This window comes from Strigops habroptila, chromosome 5, assembly GCF_004027225.2.
Source record: "Strigops habroptila isolate Jane chromosome 5, bStrHab1.2.pri, whole genome shotgun sequence".
Taxonomy (NCBI): Eukaryota; Metazoa; Chordata; class Aves; order Psittaciformes; family Psittacidae; genus Strigops; species Strigops habroptila.
Genome location: NC_044281.2, coordinates 49,133,755 through 49,152,861, shown reverse-complemented (window position 1 = coordinate 49,152,861; position 19,107 = coordinate 49,133,755). Strand labels below are relative to the sequence as shown.

At 38.3% G+C, this 19,107-nt stretch overlaps 1 protein-coding gene across 18 annotated transcripts in view; it reads left to right on the top strand.

Moving 5' to 3' along the window:
* The window catches only part of R3HDM1 (R3H domain containing 1), an 88,100-nt gene extending 70,469 nt beyond the window's left edge, over window positions 1–17,631 (top strand). For 14 of the 18 annotated variants that reach the window (XM_030487893.1, XM_030487890.1, XM_030487891.1 and 11 more), the window contains 10 exons: window positions 147–267; window positions 5,198–5,352; window positions 5,910–6,058; window positions 8,345–8,448; window positions 9,064–9,231; window positions 12,154–12,323; window positions 12,519–12,669; window positions 14,129–14,211; window positions 15,051–15,135; window positions 16,183–17,631. In XM_030487893.1, the coding sequence (XP_030343753.1) occupies window positions 147–267; window positions 5,198–5,352; window positions 5,910–6,058; window positions 8,345–8,448; window positions 9,064–9,231; window positions 12,154–12,323; window positions 12,519–12,669; window positions 14,129–14,211; window positions 15,051–15,135; window positions 16,183–16,565 (1,569 nt within the window). In that variant the 3' untranslated portion in view covers window positions 16,566–17,631. The remainder of the gene's footprint in view (window positions 1–146; window positions 268–5,197; window positions 5,353–5,909; window positions 6,059–8,344; window positions 8,449–9,063; window positions 9,232–12,153; window positions 12,324–12,518; window positions 12,670–14,128; window positions 14,212–15,050; window positions 15,136–16,182) is intronic. The other 4 variants (XM_030487899.1, XM_030487888.1, XM_030487894.1 and 1 more) reach the window with 2 other exon arrangements.
* Window positions 17,632–19,107: the final 1,476 nt, after the last annotated feature.

Sequence of the window (19,107 nt, the reverse complement as noted above, 5' to 3'; positions counted from 1 at the left end):
GTATTTTTAATTGCTAAACTCTTTAACATTAGTCACACCTTTTAGTAAGTCTTGCATCTTTTACAATGTGATTGGTTTTGCGTTTAGATGTCCGACTTCTATAAGCTTGCAGGTAATGAATCTCTTTATTTGTTGTTTGGTTTTAGATGCCAGCTTGCTATTGTACCCCCAATCAGTATCCGCACTCCAGTCAACAATACCGACCTGTTTCTGTCCATTACAACACACAGCAAAACCAACCATTGGCACAGCCAGGACAGCAGACAGGTTTGTTGAACTCTTTCAGCATTTCATTGGAACACGTCATGTGTGGTTTCTCCTGGTTTTGCTCATTAAGCTTATTTTGCTGTAAAATTTCAGATAAAGCAGAGGTTCAAATAATGGGGTACAAAATGTAACTAACCTAAGGTGGGAAAACTTGAGTTGTAAGCCGTGAAACTTGAGATGTAAGCCATAACTGTGAGTGGCTCGTGCTGTAACTTCAGTTACAGGATAATTTTTTTTAAGTTTAGAACTGAATAATTTAAGAACTTGTAACCTAGTAACTAACTTTTTAGTAACTTACAAAGTTAGATGAATTAGTACCTTTAAATGACGTAACATTGTAGAGATGTAGCATAACTGAAAGTTCTAAACAGAAGATACTGATTTTAGATGATGTGGCATGAAAAGAGTGCTGTGCAGAAGATACTAGTGACAACAGTTTTAATTTGTCTTTCCTGTCCTATGATTAAAGGTATCTGGGTATTGAATATATAAGAAGAGGTGGTTAGAACTAGTTTTCTGCTCCTCCTATTTTTAGCGAAGACTTTACAACTGTTTCTGAGTTACCTTTCTAGGGATGTTACCAAGCTGTATTTTTGTCTCCTTTCTTTCCCACTGTCCTTCTTTCCTTACAAATTGTAACCGTAGCTACCATCACTCTGATAATCTGTACTTAAAAATATCATTATGACTTCCCCAGTAAGAGAAGTTCCTGAAACAAATTTACTTCTGATTCACAGTCAAAACTTTCAGCAGTAGCTGGTGATGTTTGAAGCAGAGATCCTTAAAAATCTGGTTTTTTATACCATGTCTTAGTTGAATATGTTAGACTTGGTGTCCTTTTGAGTTTCCTTCAGGAAGAAGAATTTTTTAATTTCTCCCCCTGGCCCTGGCTGAGTGTTGCTCTACAGAAATAGGATGAAAGATCAGCTTTTACAAAGATTAACTGGATTTCTTTATAGCTCTTCTATTGAGTAGCCTGTGGGAGGGATGGCTCCCTCTTCTCCAACTCTAGGAAGTGCTCCAACAGCAGCGATGCTTGAAGTTGCTATTCAGGGTTCAGTTCACAAATGTACACAGGATTATTTCATTGCAGAATCATCAAGATGTGATGCCCACTTGTGGTAGGGTTGTCAGATCACTTTAAAATACTGTTAGTACCTGCTTACTGTAAAATCACTGCTGCTCCCTCTGCAGAAGTGAAAGTATATTGACCTTTTTTTGAAGGAAAACAAATTACTCTTTTTTTGTAACTTGTTCTGTCCACTGGTGTTAAAGATTATCCAGCTGTATTACACAGCCTGCTTTCCTCCCTCTGAATTTTTAATACCTAGACTACTTAGTAGCAAAAAGTCTGAGGCTTAGCTGGGGTTACTTCCCATTTACACCCTAGCAAATAGCACACACACTGTCTACATCAGAGAGAGCCCTGTGTACATATGTAGCCAACTAAAACAATGTTAAGTTGAAAGCATGGGGTGTCGGTGCATCAGCACCAAGACGCAAAGGGAGGAATCAGTTGCTAGTAAGTAAATTTCTTTCTTATATGTTTTTAGCTCTTTACGTTTTAACTGAATTTCACTGCCTGTAACGTGGACAGGGTGAAAAGCATCAGGAGTGAAAATCTCCCTCTGTATTCTAGAAGAAATAAAATAAGAAAGCTGTGCAGACTTTATTGCTTTGATAATGTACCTTGTACCTGTAAGCCTGACATCCAAGGATCACATTTTAGTAGTGAAGGGATAGTCCAGCCAATAATTCCATTCAATCCTGTTTGGTTACTTGGTATTTACTAGCACTAGTGGTAGAGAGAAGTAATTTATTAGCAACTGCTATCTCCAAATTGCTATCTAGCCATTGCTGGCTCTCGTATACTGCTTTATAGACAAATCTGAATCAACATTCTAGCAGTGGAGGGTTCCACGTCATGTTTTCTGATCTGTGAGATGGTGTATTTTGAAATTCTCTCTTGTATATTTATTTTAAATAGTAAATATTTATATTAGGTTGACACAAAGTTACATCCAAAATGGCTGATGATTATTGGCAACATCTGTTTTTGAGAGAAAAGACAGTTCCTTGGCTAATACAGCAAGGTGTCTGGTCAAAAATAAGAATTAACAGATCTTGTATTACATCAAAGCCATGGGGTTTATTCATCTTACACACTGGTCACTAACTATGAAACAACTCTCCAAACACCAATTTAGATAAAAGATGACCACTTCTGAGAGCATGGCAACTGAAGCCACTTTTGGGTTAATATTGTGGACTGGCCTGACTTTATTTATGAGCTGTTGGATTCGGGGCCGTAACACTGTCTGAGAGGTTTACATTTCTCACAGTGAACCGGTCTCTTTTTCAGCTGCTTCCTGCCTTCCTTTTTAAAGGGGTTTCAGGCGAAATATCTGGGGGGTTAACTTTTAATAAGAATGCTTTGGTTGCCCAAAAGATGTTGGGAGAAGAAAACTCTCCTTAAGAAAAAGGCATTTCTGATTGCCATGACAATGAAGGTCCAGTTACTACAAGATCTAACTACAGGCTCATTAAAAATCTTGTCTGAACTACAATTACTGTAAGAACATCAGCTGAAGTACAGCTGGCTTCTGCTTCACAACAGCCAGTGATAAAACTATTGCAGTTGTAATAACAGCTGTAGTTGCATTAGTTGCAGTCAAGCTACACTCACAGCTTGTCAAACAAGTGATTGTACTTGCTTTTCTGTTCTTGAATAAAGGCTGTTCCCTCACTTTTAATGTGTTCTTCAGAAAATGTATTTCTATATTCAGTAAGTGAACTTCTATGAACAGTGATTTCTTTTTAATTGTGTAAATATTAAGAAACACGCTTCTTTTATCTCCTGTTTCAGCGTTTTTCTATGTAATGAGACAATCTGCTATGGCAGGTGTGGGGTTTCTGCTGAGTGCTGCAGTTCTGTCAGACCGCTCTCTAGGCAGAGGTGAAATTGTGAAGCTAAAAATAGAGCATTCTTTGGAACGCTGTGGGGAACCTTCTTGGCAGTCAGTTTATATTGTTCCAGTTCTCTGTGCTTGCAAAATTGATCATGTCTGTCTCTGGAAGTGCCAGAAAAAGCTGAAGAATATTCACAGCTACGTTGCAATTTCTGGGAAATGAGGGTTTAGGTTGCAGCTGTATTGATTGGATGTCATCTACCGCAGCTTCACATTCTGCTGCTTTTTAGGTGCCGTAGATCAGTTTGCAACAAAGCTTTTTATTTATTACAGATGAGGTGGATTTTTGTGCATAGTTCAAACTGAAGAGTTCTTAGAAATTCTAATTAGTATTCCCAATTGAAGCATGCACTGAAGTTCTTTTTAGTACTCTGAAAATATTTATAGTGTGGTGTGTGTTTCTAATGAATAGCTTTCTTGGTTTTAACAAACTGAACCTTCTTCTCTTTAATATTCTGAAACAATATTTGATTATATTAACAGTCTTTTAAGTCTTCATTGTTGCTATTTCTATAAAGACAGCCAGCTGAGACTGTTCATTCACAATGTACATTGTACCTGTATGTATGTCATCAATGAACGTTGCTGGGGTTTGTTTTCAAAACAGTGTTTTGTGTTAACTGACTAATTTTCAAAATAGAACAGGCTATTTCTTAAACAGAGTTTTAAAAAAAGAAAAAATCCAAGTGAGCTTTTGCAGCTATATTTGCTGCATTATAGATCCACACCCAGGTAGGGAACATGGGGAATGTCAAGGTCAGGAGAATGCAAATGTGTCCAAGTTAAAAACAGACTCTTAGCGCTGTCAGTGCATCTTGACAAGCCCAGTTCTGTTACTCTGGAGCAGTAACTGGCTTTGTCTCAGAAACACTGATAGTTAGGGACTTTGGCGGATGTGGTAAGTAGCGCATACCTGTATGTGACAGAAGGAATTTTACTTGTGTTCTGCATGTGTTTGATCATGGTGGCAGTTGCCTACTATACACGTATGGGGGGGAGGAGTGGGGACAGAAAGTGGGAGTTAAGGTTGGACCTACACACATTTCCTGTTTGGCACTCATAGAAGCCTAGAACGGTTTGGGTTGGAAGGGAGCATAAAGATCATCTGGTTCCAACCCTCTGCCATGGGCAGGGACACCTCCCACTAGACCAGGGTGCTCAAAGCCCCGTCCAGCATGCTTGGTTTGAGGGGGGGGTTTGTTCTGGGTTGGGGGGGGGGGGTTGGGGTTTGGGGGATTTTTTTTTTTTTTTTTCCCCTCCATTTTTGAAAGATCGCAGTTTAAACAATAATAAATAGTTGTAGAGGCACTACAGAGGGGTGAACATGAAAATCTTTTTTTCCCCAAGATAACTTTAAATACAAAATGTCTTCCACTGTATACAAACATGGCTTTTACCTGGAAGATTTTTCTCAGATGTCAGTTGTTTTCAGCCTTACAGATTTCAGTAGAAATTGCCCTTCTACAAAAGATTTGCACACATGTCTTACACACATTTTGTTGAAGTGCAATTCAGTTTTGAATCATAGTCAAGTTGCTCCTATCCATAGGGCACCTGAGGTACTGGGAGAATTTAGCATTACTAGAATTTCAAAACTAAAGTTCCTAGAATGGCCTTGTTCATAATGATAGACAATTTGTTGGTTTTGATATTACCTAGCATGCTTTGTTCAAATGCTTTCAGCTTTCACTTACCAAATCAAGGTGTTAATGCATGTAACTCATGTAGAGTGTAAATAAATATTGCAAGCATGTGAAAGTAGCATTGCAGATAGTATGTACAGTGTTTCATACTGGATCCAAATGAGTAAATCTGTTAAAATCAACATTGGCTTCTTTTCATATGCATGATAAGCCAGATTTAAAAAGCCACTGGAAAATGCTACACATACATTTTCACATAGGCAACTGTGTATAAATATGAGCATTATTTCAAAGTAAGATTTAAATGTATAATTTCAGGTTACCAGATCTTGCCCAACCAGCAGCAAAACTACCAGGGTTTAGTTGGAGTTCAGCAGTCTCAGAATCAAAATCTAGTCAGTGGCCAACACAACAGCGTTGGGAATCAAATTCAAGGTGTGATTGTTCCATATCCTTCAGTGCCATCTTACCAGGTGGGTCATTTATTCATAACTTTCTAATCACTCGTCCGCGTGCTTGAGTGATTCTTTTTCCTTCCCCTCCCACTCCCCCCTCCCCAAGTGCTTTGCTTTGTAAATGGTAGAAAGCTGCAAGCAGGTGTCAAAGGTGACAAAACCAACCAAACAAAACACACCACAGTTGAAGTGAGAAGAAAATCTGTTGCAAGTGTACAAGTTCTAGTCCTGTTAAGAACCAAGTGCTATGTTAGTTGTGATTCAGAGGAAGGGGAAGATTTCCATCCCTACCACCCTGCTTTCTGTTGTAGAGAAGATCTCAACTGATGGAGTCTCTCAGAACCAACAATTTTTGGGGAAAGAAGATAACATTATTTTTCTTTAACAAAGCAGTATCGTTTCAACTACTGTTATCACTAGTCGTCTGGATTTAGAGAACTCCAGCAGATGTTTCTGTTTCTGGCTTTGGTTTGTTTTTTTGTTTGTTTTTAATTCTTATATAAACTAGGTGGTGGACAGGAGGCAGCAAAAAACACTGTCTGCAGAAGAAAATGTTAATGTGTTCTCAATTGTAGGTTTCGGTGCCTCAAGGTTCCCAAGCAGTGCCCCAGCAGACATATCAACAGCCTGTTATAATTCCCAGTCAGTCAAGTCAAGGATTGCCCGCAACAGGAATGCCAGTTTACTATAGTGTCATTCCATCAGGTCAACAGAATAATTTAAGGTGAGTTTAACTTGGCTATTTGATTTCTCAGAAAATAGGCTTAATTGCCTAGTAATAACTGACAGTTATTACACTATCATATTGTGTATATTAAAATGCATTGTAAAGGCAGACGTACAGACACTTTATTATCTATTTATTTTTGCTCTTATGCAGTTAACTAAAACAACCAGTACTGCTTAATTGGGACATACCTGTTAGTCAGAAAAACGTCGTTTCCTGCGGAGGATTGAACCCTGGCTGGATGCCAGGCGCCCACCAAAGCTGCTCTATCACTGCTCTATCCCCTCAGCTGGACAGGGGAGAGAAGATATAATAGAAGGCTGTGGGTTGAGATAGGACAGGGAGAGATCACTCACCAGTTATTGCCATGGGCAAACCAGACTTGATTTGGAGAAATTAATTTATTGTGAAATCAAATCAGACCAGGATATTGAGAAAGAAAACCAAACCTTAAAACACCTTCCCTGCACCCCTCCCTTCTTCTGGACTTAACTTACTTTCTCCGTTGCTAGCAAGGACTGCTGGCATAAAGCTGGCTATGAAACACGTGTAGGAACTTTTTCCTGTGCTCAGCTTTTGTTTGATACGTAACTTCTGGTTTTGGGGTTTTTTGGGGTTTTTTTTACCTGTCTTGGTGTCCTGGTCTACATGTACAGACCTCCCTGTGTATGTGTGTATGCAGCTGTGTCCCCAACACAATCTGAGTATTTGTGAGAGAACAGATGAGCAGATACCTGAAGGAATTCATTAGAGTTAATGCTTCTTATAAATTTTTATTTTTTTGAATTTACAATCGTGCATCATTTAAAAATAACCTTCCTGCAGCTTTTAAACAAGCAGCAACCATATGAAGCTTGCTTCATCCTTTCGTGAGTGCGGAGACTTAAATAGTACTTGTGTTATCACTGCATGGCTTCATCTACTGAAACCTGAACTCTTTTGTGTCTGAAGGTTCTTTTTTATCCTTTCCTTCTGTAGTTATATTTGACATTGAATGAAGTCCTAGGCAGGCATAATCCCAGACTTTTTTTGAAGTAAGTTCTGGCGCTTGATCTTTTGCATCATTTAGAATGTCTCTCTATTTTGAACAGGGAAACATTTGTTAGGAATTGAAAGCAGACTAGCAACTAATGACGGCATCTTGCTTTTATCATAATGGTTATGTTGCAGCACTTTGGCAAGAAAAGCAAAGTATTGTTCCGCAGGAACTGGGTAGTCTCACACCTTCAGGTCACTACTGAAAACTGTAATCAGTAGGCAGAGGAGAAGCTGTGTGAGAGCACATATCCCATGCAGATATAAACCTTGGTTTTTACTGAGTTTTGCTTGCTTTAGTGGATGTGAGTCTTTAATATGTAATTGAACGGTGGCACAAAGGATGGAACAAACTTCTTGAGACAATGTAGGTAAAAATGGTAAATCCAACAGGATTACACCTAAATTTTTTCCACAACTTGTAGTAATAAATTTTTTTTGTTTTCTCATTCCTTCTGAATGTTTACTTTATCCGATAGTACAGAAATTAAGTGCAAGATTCTATAGGCACCATTCTGATTATGGTCCACCAACCTGATGTTCTGGTTCTAGCAATTATAATCAGCTAGTGGAATGATAGAATTTGCCTATGTCCATTACTTACCCGGTGAATTCCCGTGAATGCCCTGAAAAACACCTGGCATAAACTAACTTTTTAAAGTTATCCTTTTCCTACATATTACAAACAAATGAAAGGTGGTTTACCTCCTTGAGTTATCTTCCTTCTCTCACACCGTGTTTGGAAAAGCTGCAGAAAGACAATCATCTCTTTAAGCAGCATTACTTTACACTGAAGCAGAAGTGTGCTCCTTTGGTGTCCTGAACAAGCTGGCTCAGCTGCATGGGGCCAGGCTCCAGCTGCAGGACTGCATCCAGAATCCTCATAGCAGGTTCTGTGGTGATCATTTAACTGAGACCTAATTCTGGTTAATTGGGCAAGACAACAAATTGTCTTTTTATTATTGTTCTGCATGTCTTTATACCCATATAGCAGTACTGATACAGAAACAGCGTATCAAAATAGGTGAGTTAGTACAGCCTCTTAATGTGTGCAGGCCATAGGTTTTTGCCAAGGAAGAGATGTGAAACTTCAGGCTTCTGAAGGATGAGTGGATTCGGTAGTAGGTAGGAATATTACTGATTGTAAAATTAACATCTCAGTCTAGATAGCAAACGCAGTTGTGATTAAATAAATGTGTAGCATAAATGCCTGTTATTCATGTTCTTTTTTTATTATTACTATTACAGTTCATCAGTAGGATATTTGCAGCCTCCTGGATCAGAGCAGATACAGTTTCCTAGAACATCATCACCATGCAACTCACAGCAGCTTCAAGGACAGCAGTGTGCAGGTTGGGGGAATCAAGTTTTTTATTGAAAGACTTCAAAAATGTGTAGCTATTGATATGCTGGGTGACTGGATATTTGCTATTGAGGGTTTGATTTAGAATGAACGACTCTATTATGTTTCCTCCTGTGTTCCATTTTTGAAGTTATGTTGGAGGCAGTTGACATCTCAATTTGTTTATCATTGAAAGCTCTCAAGTTACTTAGAATTTAGCAGTGTACATCGTAACGCCTTGCATGTCTGCTTGTGAGTTGAGACAGACATAGGAACTATATATTGTCAGCAGAATGACTTCCATGTTTCCCTGAATAACTACAAGGGTCTGAAAATTTTGAGATTTGGGTTTATATTTGATAGAATGAGCAAGGTACGTTTTGGAAACAGCATGCTAGGCTCTTCTACTCAAGAAGCATTCTGTATTTCACTTAATGGAATAGGAGCAGTGGTTTTCTTAAGAATTGCTGAGAAGAAGGTGAAAACTGTAAGTGTTCTGTGTTTGGATAGAGAGGAGAGGTACCTTTCTGACCTGCTGAAAAACTAAATTAAATATCCCAAAGCTGTGTGGGGTGTTTTGGTTTTGTTTTTATGGTAGCCTTATTTACTGCTTTTACTTTCATAGTTTATAGCAACCATTCAAGTCAGAAGCCATCACCTCCTACATTATTGCCACCTTCATCAAAGTCAAAGCCACAACAGGCTGCTTCCATTGTGCACTACAGCATAGTGTCTCCACCCTCATCATGTAAAAGTTCGCCCACTGGTCTTTCCATCATGCAGCCAATAAAAGGTATATTTTATTGGGATTTTCATGTAAGCCATTCTGTCTGGAAATCTGTTGTAAATTTTCAGATTGATTTCATGGCTAACTGCTAGAACAACTGCAACTTCAGTGCCATCTCTGCAAATACATTTTTCATAATTCTTCAGCTGAATTGCTGTTGTAACTTTTAAAATGACAACTTGGAACTTAATAGAAACAATAGCCAACTTCATGAAGGCAGCCTGGAGGCAGCCTTCAGCAGATAAGTGCCACTTAGCAGAAGCATTTAGATCAGGTTCGGAATGTTCAGATCTACAAAATGTTTGGGTAATTTCTAAAGGTGTATAAATAGCAGCCTCAATGGCATGTGAAAACAGTGGTGACACAGAGCTTTGTCATATTCATGAAATGTTTATAAGTATTAATATCCAAACACTTACAAACTCTGAATTTCCAACTATAAAAATTTATGGATGGGTTAGGAAATTAAGAGCACTCGGGTTAGCTTCCAAACAAGAGGTTATAGAACAATCCTGTGATCATAGTGATACTGTCCTTATTTTCCTAATAGGGAATTTGGTATGTTGGTTGGCTGAAAAGGGGTAATCTCAAATACTGCTACCTCAGTATTTTGCAAGCAAGCAAGAGATTAAACAACCCGAGGTCAGTGACCTAGATTCTGCTACACATGTGGTGTTTCTTACAAACATTTATCTTAAGATATTTTTAGACCCTCTTTATTACTAAACAACATGCAGTTAAGTGGCAAGACAGCTGGATTAGTGGTGCATTACAGTTCATGGGCAGGTTTGGTTTTGTTCCCATTTTGCTTCAAGTTTGGCTTTAATTCTGGAATACTGTCATTTCAGGGAGTCTAAAATTGGTCCCGCGCTGGTTTGTTGTTCTATGCTCCTAATCTGTCCTGGAAGTGCTGGTTTTAGGAACCTGAAGGTGTTGCTCAAACCTGTTAAACTGTGATTTAAAGAAGTTTGGGGAAGGGGGGAAGCCCTTTATGGCAGAGAGAGAACAAATTTTGAGAGAGCAAAGAAAAGCATGCTTTTCAGTAAGTGATACTGAGATGGTGAATCAACGCCACTGCCATGAGGACATACACTGATAAGCAGCAGAGTCGTGTTTCTTTTCATGTGGAAAAGTTACAGCGGACCAGACTGTAAATTGTGGAAACCTTTCAAAGGTTTCTTCTGTGTTTCCCTTCTCATAGGTTTTGACAGGAGATAGTGTCTGCAAACTGACTTAGGCATTCTATGACACTTCATTTTGTTGGGATGCTGCTTTAGGAAGAGAATTGCATTTATTTTAGTTTACTGAAATGCTGTGGAACTGGAAGTAGTAGAAAGAACTTTTTTTTTTTTTTCCGGATGTACAAAGTCTTCTTTTGCAGTTTAAATAGCATTTTCAGATTGTGGTACTTGTTTAGAAATTGTGCTGTAGATAGTTTTGAAACAAAAGCATGGTTTTGTTGGGTGCGCAGTTCTCGTAACAGAGTTAAGTCAAAGTACGCTAGAGTGCTGCGGAATAAAATACTAGAATAGTATAAACCAGTCAGATGTAAATCAGTACAATTTATAATGTTTAGAAATGTGTGCGTAAAATAATAAAATGAATCCAATTTTCTTTTGTAAAATGTGCATAAAGATGTTTGTCTGGTATGTCTCAGGTTTACATACATGGATTACATAAGTTTATGACTCTGCCACTTGGAAGCTGTTGTGTTATATATTATTCTCATTATGTAGCAGATATAAAGAGAGTTATATTTTATTTTGCTGTTCAACATAATGGAAATATTGCAATGTGGCTCGAGCAGGGACTCTTCCATTTATACCTTCTGTTAAACTTGGCCAGATAATCTGATGCTTCCATTTCAATCTGTAACACATGGGTAGAACTTTCTGCCATTCAAAGGATAGATGTCAAAACATTGCTAGTGTAACTATCAATATAGTAAATATTTCAGGATACCATTTACAAAAGCTAATGTACTTTTAATGAGTTCATTATTCTACATTGTTTGGTTTGCTTCTCAAAGGAGTCTGTTGTTTTTTGTGGAGCCCTGAGGTAGTGAAAACAGCCCATTTAAAACAAACAAACAAACAAAACCACCAAAAAAAGGCAAGATGAATGCATTTTATAAGCTGTATCTGACTGCTCTTAACTGATGCTAGGATGTCGGAAGTAAATGGAGAAGAGTGTAGACTCCCTCTTTAAAGGTGGATGATTAAATAATGTTTAAAGCATGTGTTTAATCGTGGTTTCTGAGAAATGCTGTAAACAGTGGGTAGAGCAGAGAAGGAAATTGCTAACAACCATTTACAAGTAAACAGGACGTTATATAAATTACCTGGGACAGAGCCAGGTCAAAGTGGGAAGACAGCTCCTCTCTCAGGCAGCCTCTCATCACAACCCCTCATGTGAAATCTTACAGAACAGCACTGGCTGTTCAGGTGTTCTCCCATGACTTTGGTGTTCCTGTAGCCACAAGACTCTCAGCGGTAGAGGACGCGGGGATCAGTTTGAAGTCTCTGCCCAGAAAAACATTCCTATATAGAACTTGTAACTGAGGGCAATTTTGCCTCAGACTACAGATTGATTCCAGGTCCTTCCAATGTATACCATCCGATGAGAGAAAACAGTTTGAGTCCGTGTTGCTGCATTTCATGTAAAACTAGCTAGGTAACTTCTATTTTTAAATAAAGCATATTTATGCTTAATATCACATTCTTAAACTCATTGCTCTGGCAGTAGCTACAGTGAATGTTAAATACTTCTAACTACTATTAAATGGAATAATTTCTTTCAAAAATAGTCTCAGTAATGAGTTTCAGCGGTTCCATGTTATTTCCCTTTTTTAAATTCACGTCTGTTCTGCTAAAATGACAATTGAAAGGTACGAACTAACTGTATCCTACTTATTTCTTGTCTTTGTAGCAGTAGCACCACCACCAGGTGGAGGAGTAGTAATGATGCAGCTAAATATACCTAACAATCCTCAGCCTCGGAACCATTCACCTCCACCATGGAAACAGAATAAATATTACTGTGATCATCAAAGGGGGCAGAAGTCCACAGAACTTAGCACTTTAGACAGTGCTGCACAGGTACGACTGTTTTGTTTTGCTTTCCAGGGTGACTTAAAATGTGTGCATTTTTTTAGAAGTTCCTTTAGGGGAATAAAAATCTGCTCTGATAATACTTAAGATTTTAACTATTAGCGAATTTAACTTGACTTCAGTAATTGAGTGCTGTAGGTGTTTTTTAGATTGTTTAAAACACTAACTTGCTGTTTATTCCAGTTGCAGCATAGTCCTCAACTAGGTAGTCCTGTCACCTCGCCGGCCCAATCACCAGCACCAGCTCAGCTGTCAAACATGAAGAACATCCGTCCCACATTAACACCTCTTTCTATTGTGTCCCAGTTTTCTAGACCTTTTGTCCCTGGACAAGGTATATTTTTATTTAACTAAAATGTGTGTATGTTTGTTTTGTTGGCTTTTTGGTTTGTTTACTTGAATGTTTTCAAATTCAGGTTATATGAGGATTTTCTCATAAACCATGGCTCACTTTAGTACTAATGCTATTGGAGCAGGATCATCAGAATTATCCATTAAAGCATTATATAAAATTTCACCTTCTCTCTCCACACAGATACCGTTCCCTGAATTTTCAAAAGCTTTTGATCTTGTTATTGTGAGAGCTTCTATAACCCACTAGCTTTCTCTTAAGTGAAATTCCCCATTTCAGCATGATAATATGAATAAAGTGTTTGAAATAATTTAGCTTTAAATTTTAACCATAAATCAAGAACAACACACACTATCAGAAAGCATATTGTTTGAAAGCTACAACTGTAAATAATGTGGGACTAGCTGATCTTAATACATTAGGTGAGCATCGTATCTTTTGGGGAAAGTGATACAGAAATGTGATGTTGAGATTGAAAGTTCTGCCAAACTCACATACTGGTTGATGCTGCATTGAGTCAAACCACTGCCTAAGTGAGAATTCTTCATTCCTCTGCAGAGTAACCAGCACGATGGACTAGAGCCTCTAGTCAATACTGTTGCTGCTTCAGTTAGCATTTCAGATACTACCCACCCAAAGACAGAAAAAATTCCCTGTAGAATTTCAGTCCTCTTCTGCCATGTTAAGAGAATAACAGAAAATGGGAGTTTTCATTGAGATGTGATAGTTGGTAACATCTAAAAAAAAAAATTTATTCAAACAAAAAGTTTCGTCAAGGGCAAAGATTTCCTTGTATAGTTCCAAAGCTCAAAATTAATGGGGCTGTTTTACAGAAACATTTACTTAAAGCAAAACTTGGTGAAAATTCTGTATTTCTTGCTTATTCACAAAGAAAACCTTACTTTGTCCTTGTCTTAACTGCTGCGTAATCTTTATGTCATTGCTTTGTATTCCAATGTTGTAAATATTCCAGGTGGCCTGCTGTAAAGCGTACCTCAACTTTCTGAATCTTCTGTGACTACTAAAGGCTTCTATTCCATTGTTTTTGTGAATCATTGGAGCAAATAGGAATGTGAAGATGCACCTGGCTCTAATCAGGGATAAAACCATGAAAATGGTTAAGTTAGTACACTGAGAGTAGCTTTAGCCTTACTAAGTTCATTTTGAAATGAGAGGATTTAGATAAGACAACAATGAAGAAACACTGTGTTTTTCAGTGTAATCCCTACATGCTAGAAAGCTTGTACCTTTTCACCTTCTGATCAGTGACTGACTTATGTTACTTAATCATGCCAAACCTTGTTTTGTTAGCGTAGCCAAATGCTCTACTTTGTGCATAATCATTCTGCTTTCTCTTCTGTGCAAGACATATGTCATAAGAGGAACTTCGAGGAAAATTGCATGCAACAGAAAAACCCTTCTAATTATCCTTCTCTTTAAGGAGATGCCAGATACCCATTGCTTGGCCAACCCCTGCAATACAATCCGCCATCTTTATTACGAGGACAAGTAACAAGTGAACAGGTATTAAAGAGAACAACCTCCTGGCAACACTGAGGCAGGGGCTGGGGGGATCAGGACTGCTATTATAACCACCATGAATGTGGTTATAATAACAATGTGGTTATAATAACAATGTGAATATGTTATTGCATTAGCAAAGTAATTGAGTGGAAGGTGCCTGTTTTCCAGTAATGGTTTTATTTAGTGTTGATACTTCCCATTCTTCTTGTTTGTAGTATTTTAAAAAAAGTGAGAAACATTTTCCTGAAATTTAGCTTTAGGCACAGTGTAGATTATGGATTATTTAGATGGATTATAACTGCAATTTGCCAGCAGTTCCAAAAATCACAGAGAGAACGTTTGCTAAAAGGATTTTCTTTCATTTGAGTAGCAACAAAACCCCCCCATGTACGTAGGTATTCCTAAGAAAAGAGCGTGTTTGCTTCTTGCAAGAAAAACCTAAAATAATAGTGTTAGCAAAGCTAAAATGTTTTGCCATCTCTTTAACTTTTGGGACAGACAGAGACTCCGTACCTCTACCTTGCTCAGTTCTACCCAAGATCAGCCAGGAGTTGTGATGGATTGGGGTGGGGGAGGAGGTGAAGGTGCATTCTTCCAAGAAGATCTATGGTGATTTTTTTTTTTTCCCCCCCTCCATCATTTCCTCCCTTTCTTCTGAAGCCAAAGATTGAATGTACCTGATGGCAGGATTGCTAAACTCCAAGACTAAAATTGGTCATTAAAATCTTTTCTGTACCATGGTAGCACAGGTTATATTCCAGAAATTCCTCTGCACTGTTTTTCACAGGATAACCTGGTGTTTTGTCATTAAAGTACATCATTTATGTCAATCTTTCCAGTGTCAACCTGGAAACAGACATGGAAACAGGGGAAAGAAACCAGCAAAGAAGGCTGCTTCAACAGATCTTGGTGCAGGAGAACCAGGTATAGAATTGCTGATTGACACAGTGCTCCAGAAAAATGGATTATGGTGATGGGCTGGGAATGTAACAAGAAAAGCACAGGTGAGAAAAGGGCCAGAATGAAGAGTAATTGCACAGACATGGACATGGCAAACACTGGAAACGTAAGGCTGGAGAGGAAGACTTGATTTGGAAAGAGGGGAAGAGGGAGGTTAAATGAGAAAATTGTAGTTATGAAGCCTGGAGAAAGACCAGAGAAGATAAGGATTGGACAGTACTAAAAGGAAAAGCAAGTTGGTCAGTTTATTCGATGTAAGTTCTATACTGTTACATTAAATACTGTTATATTAAATATACATACCCCTGCTTCCTTTTACTTGCCTGAGATGTGAAATCAAACATAAACCACAAATTAGTTTGTGCCTTTTTTTTTTTCTTCATTTTTGCTTTTCCTTTTTCTTCTTTCTTCTTCTTTTCTTTCTTTCCTTCTAATACAAATAAGCGTATGGATTTGGGGGATGTATTGGGAAACCTACAGATTTGCTCCTTGGAGTTGGTAAAGATGTCACCAAAATAAAACGTGACCTCATCTATCTTCTTATCTTTACTGGAAATAATTTTTGTTGCAAGTGTTATCTACTGCTAACACTTTGCAGAAAGTTACAGATAAATCAGTATTTTCTAACAACTGATGGGAGGGAGTTTTTTGAGAGCAGACAGACTAGTTTGTTAGCATGGTGGGTGACGTGTGAATTGTTAACAGGCAAAGCCAGTGAGATGCTGTAGTGAGTTCCCAAACCTGCTGCAAAACTAGGTGCTGATCATTTTATTTTCCATCCCCTTTCTTTCGAGGGCCCTCTTTGTGTTCTCAGCTTTTATTCGTATGCTTGTAACTGTAAGCAGTGCTAACTGTGAAAACAAAAGGCTCTCCAGAATACGAGAACTGGAATGTCTGTGTATTTGTATGGGCCATCTGGAGATACAAGTATGAAATAACTCATTTTCCATTGTGTTTGTTGTATCGTTAAGTACAATGACCAATTTAGATTGAATGTTTTTCCTGTTTCAGTTGTGGGAAAAGTTCTAGAAATTACTGAACTGCCAGAAGGCATAACTCGTACGGAAGCAGAAAAACTATTTGGAGAACTTTTTAAAGTTGGTGCCAAGATTCGGTGGCTAAGGGATTCGCAGTGTCTACAAGCGCAGCAGCAGCAGCAGCAGCAGCAGCACCATCGTCGTTACTGTGGCAGCGGAGACAGTAGCGTGAACGCGGAGTCATCCAAATCTAGTGACTTGGCTTCCACATACACGGTTCTAGCTACGTTCCCTACAATGTCAGCTGCTCAGAATGCATTGAAGAAACAAAGCAGTACCTCAGTGAATAAGTTCAGGCTGAGAACAAGCAAGAAGCACTACGACTCCCATGTTCTGGAAAGGGCTAGTTCTCAGTAGCAGTGGACACTCAGCCTTTTACTACATCCATGTCCTCCTCTCCATTGACTGGCTTGATGTCATGGGGTTTCTGTTCTCTTCAGAGAGACTCCTGGGATGTTTTGTCATATGACATTAGCCATTAAAGAATAAATAACCCAGTGATCCAGCAAGATGAAGAAAAAAAAATACAGAGTTAATCCCAAACAATAGCAAAGAATCATTTTGGAGACAGGCAGCTTTCTACAAGGAATGCTGTTGAAATGCCCCCTACTTTTATAGTAGTTTTGTTTTATATTTTTGAATTCTTGTATCAGATCCAAAGTTCTATTGTACAGCAAACATTCATAAAAAATCCATATTCAGATTTGTATTTTATAATCCCTTTTCACACTGGCACACAGCTGTCCATTCCAAGGCAGGACCCTGAGGATTGGTGGAGGGGAAAAGAGAACCATTTTCAAGGACTTACACTCATTTTTCTAGCAAACTATCCCAAATCTTTAAGTTAACCTGTTCTTTGTCCCTTGTGGTTTTGTTTGAGGTTACACCCCTCACACCATACCCCCCCCCAAGGAAAAAGATATATAAAATTTTTAGCAACTAACTCCATAGATGGTCATTTTCTTTTAAGATTCATTCAAGCAATGTCAAAAGAAATTACAAGTAGGCTGTACCCTCGAAGGATTCGCTTCTGATCCGGCAAGTTTAATAATTATTTACAGGGGAATATGAATAGGTTAAAAAGAATGTTCACTGAATCACATTTTAATATTTCTTCCTTTTAGCAAAAGTGTGAAGAAACTAAAATGTATCTTCACAGGTGACAAAATGTTTGCACTTTGTGTTCCCACCAGTATGGATATCTTTCTCTTCCTTTTCATGCTAAGATAATTGTGTTTGATAAGTGCTGGAAACCTTTTTAATGGTTTAAGTTTTCATCATTTGCAGATGCTCACTGGACATTAAAGATTCATTGCACATAAATGAAACGAACTTTTTCAATTTGTGTAATTTGCAAGGCTGTACAATGTGTGCTGATGCAAGCCTTTTTCAGTTCAAGAAAATAAATGTTTACAAACACAAACTTTTCCAGTGCACTTGTTTAAACTTCTAGGAGCCTTCTGAAACTGGGATGAGCGCACGTTACTGGTTTGGATCCCTTCAAATGTGAGATAACAACTTAAAACGAATACAAATAGTAGAACTTCTCAAAGAACCGCTATTGCTGTTCCTCTTCTTGAAGCATTCATTTACGTTATCCTGCCCATCATCATTTTTAAATGTTTCCCTAGATGAGTAAAAAGTGAGAGGAACTGATCAGGCATCATAAGGGACTGCTCCTGGTTTTTTACTTCTAGCACAGGCACAGATTGGCTGTGTAGACAAGCAACTACTTGTTTTCTTCTTAAGGCTATTGCTCTGTAAAAGATGCATTTGTAACTTCTGTAAGTGGAAACTTAAGGTAAATGTTATGTTTGAAACATATTTTACAGAGGAAAAGTAAAGAATGTAGGTGCCTAAACCAGCATTAATTTTCATCTGTCATACAAAAAATCCTGTCCCTGAACAACCAAACATGAAGTGGCCAGAACAGTCAGTCCTGTGTATGCTCAATTCTTAAATCATTTGATAAATCAAAGTACTTGGAAGAAAACTGACCTGTCTGGGAATAATGTAGCATAATAAATCAGGTATTCGGGACTTGATTCTGCAAAATGCTGTACCAACAGGTATTTATATGACTAAAGGTAAACTCACACTCAGATGCTCCCCTAAAACAAGAGGGGAAATTGTTCAGCTTCAAGCCCCTAGCTAAAAGACAAATCTACTTCTCCCTATCTGCTCTTGTAAAAGAATGGTGCATCTCTTTGCATTTGAGTTCTTATGCTACTACTTGACTGAATATACTACTTTAATAAGGGGATATATTTCCTTCTCAGGTTGTACTGCTGTAATTTACTGCATCCAGAACCAAAGATGATAAGAACCCATCTTATGCAGGTTACAATATTCCCTCCTCTGAACAGCACAGAGATAACATAGCTCACGCAGAGGTTCCGTCACTGTCTCCTGCTTTCCTGTGCTAGTTTAAGATTATAGTTTTAACCCTGTAAAAGCAGTTAACAGATTAAAGGTCTGCAATGACAGGCGTCTCAACCCAGAGAGGTAACTGCCTCCTATGGCTAACACATTTGGGGATGGCAGTTTTCATAGATGTAGAAGAGCAGTCAATAGCTGAAGCTTCCATGTATTTTGAATGACTTAAGACGTAAAACCAACAGCAAATAAAACCATTTCCTAAGGATGCTGCATGACTTGCTTCATTTGATAAACTTCGTCTGTAAAAACCAAAGAGAAGAAAACGTAATGAGAGGTAAGCATGGAGAACCCAAGCAATGCAGACAAAAGGAGGGGAGAAATCCACTGATGAGGAGCAAGGCCCAGCAAATATTGAACTCTTACCAAGTAAGTTGTAAACCTGAGTGCAAATTGTTCTAAAAATAAAAATGAGAACATTTAATAAGCCAGTTGTAGACTAATCCTGAATCCGATACCTACA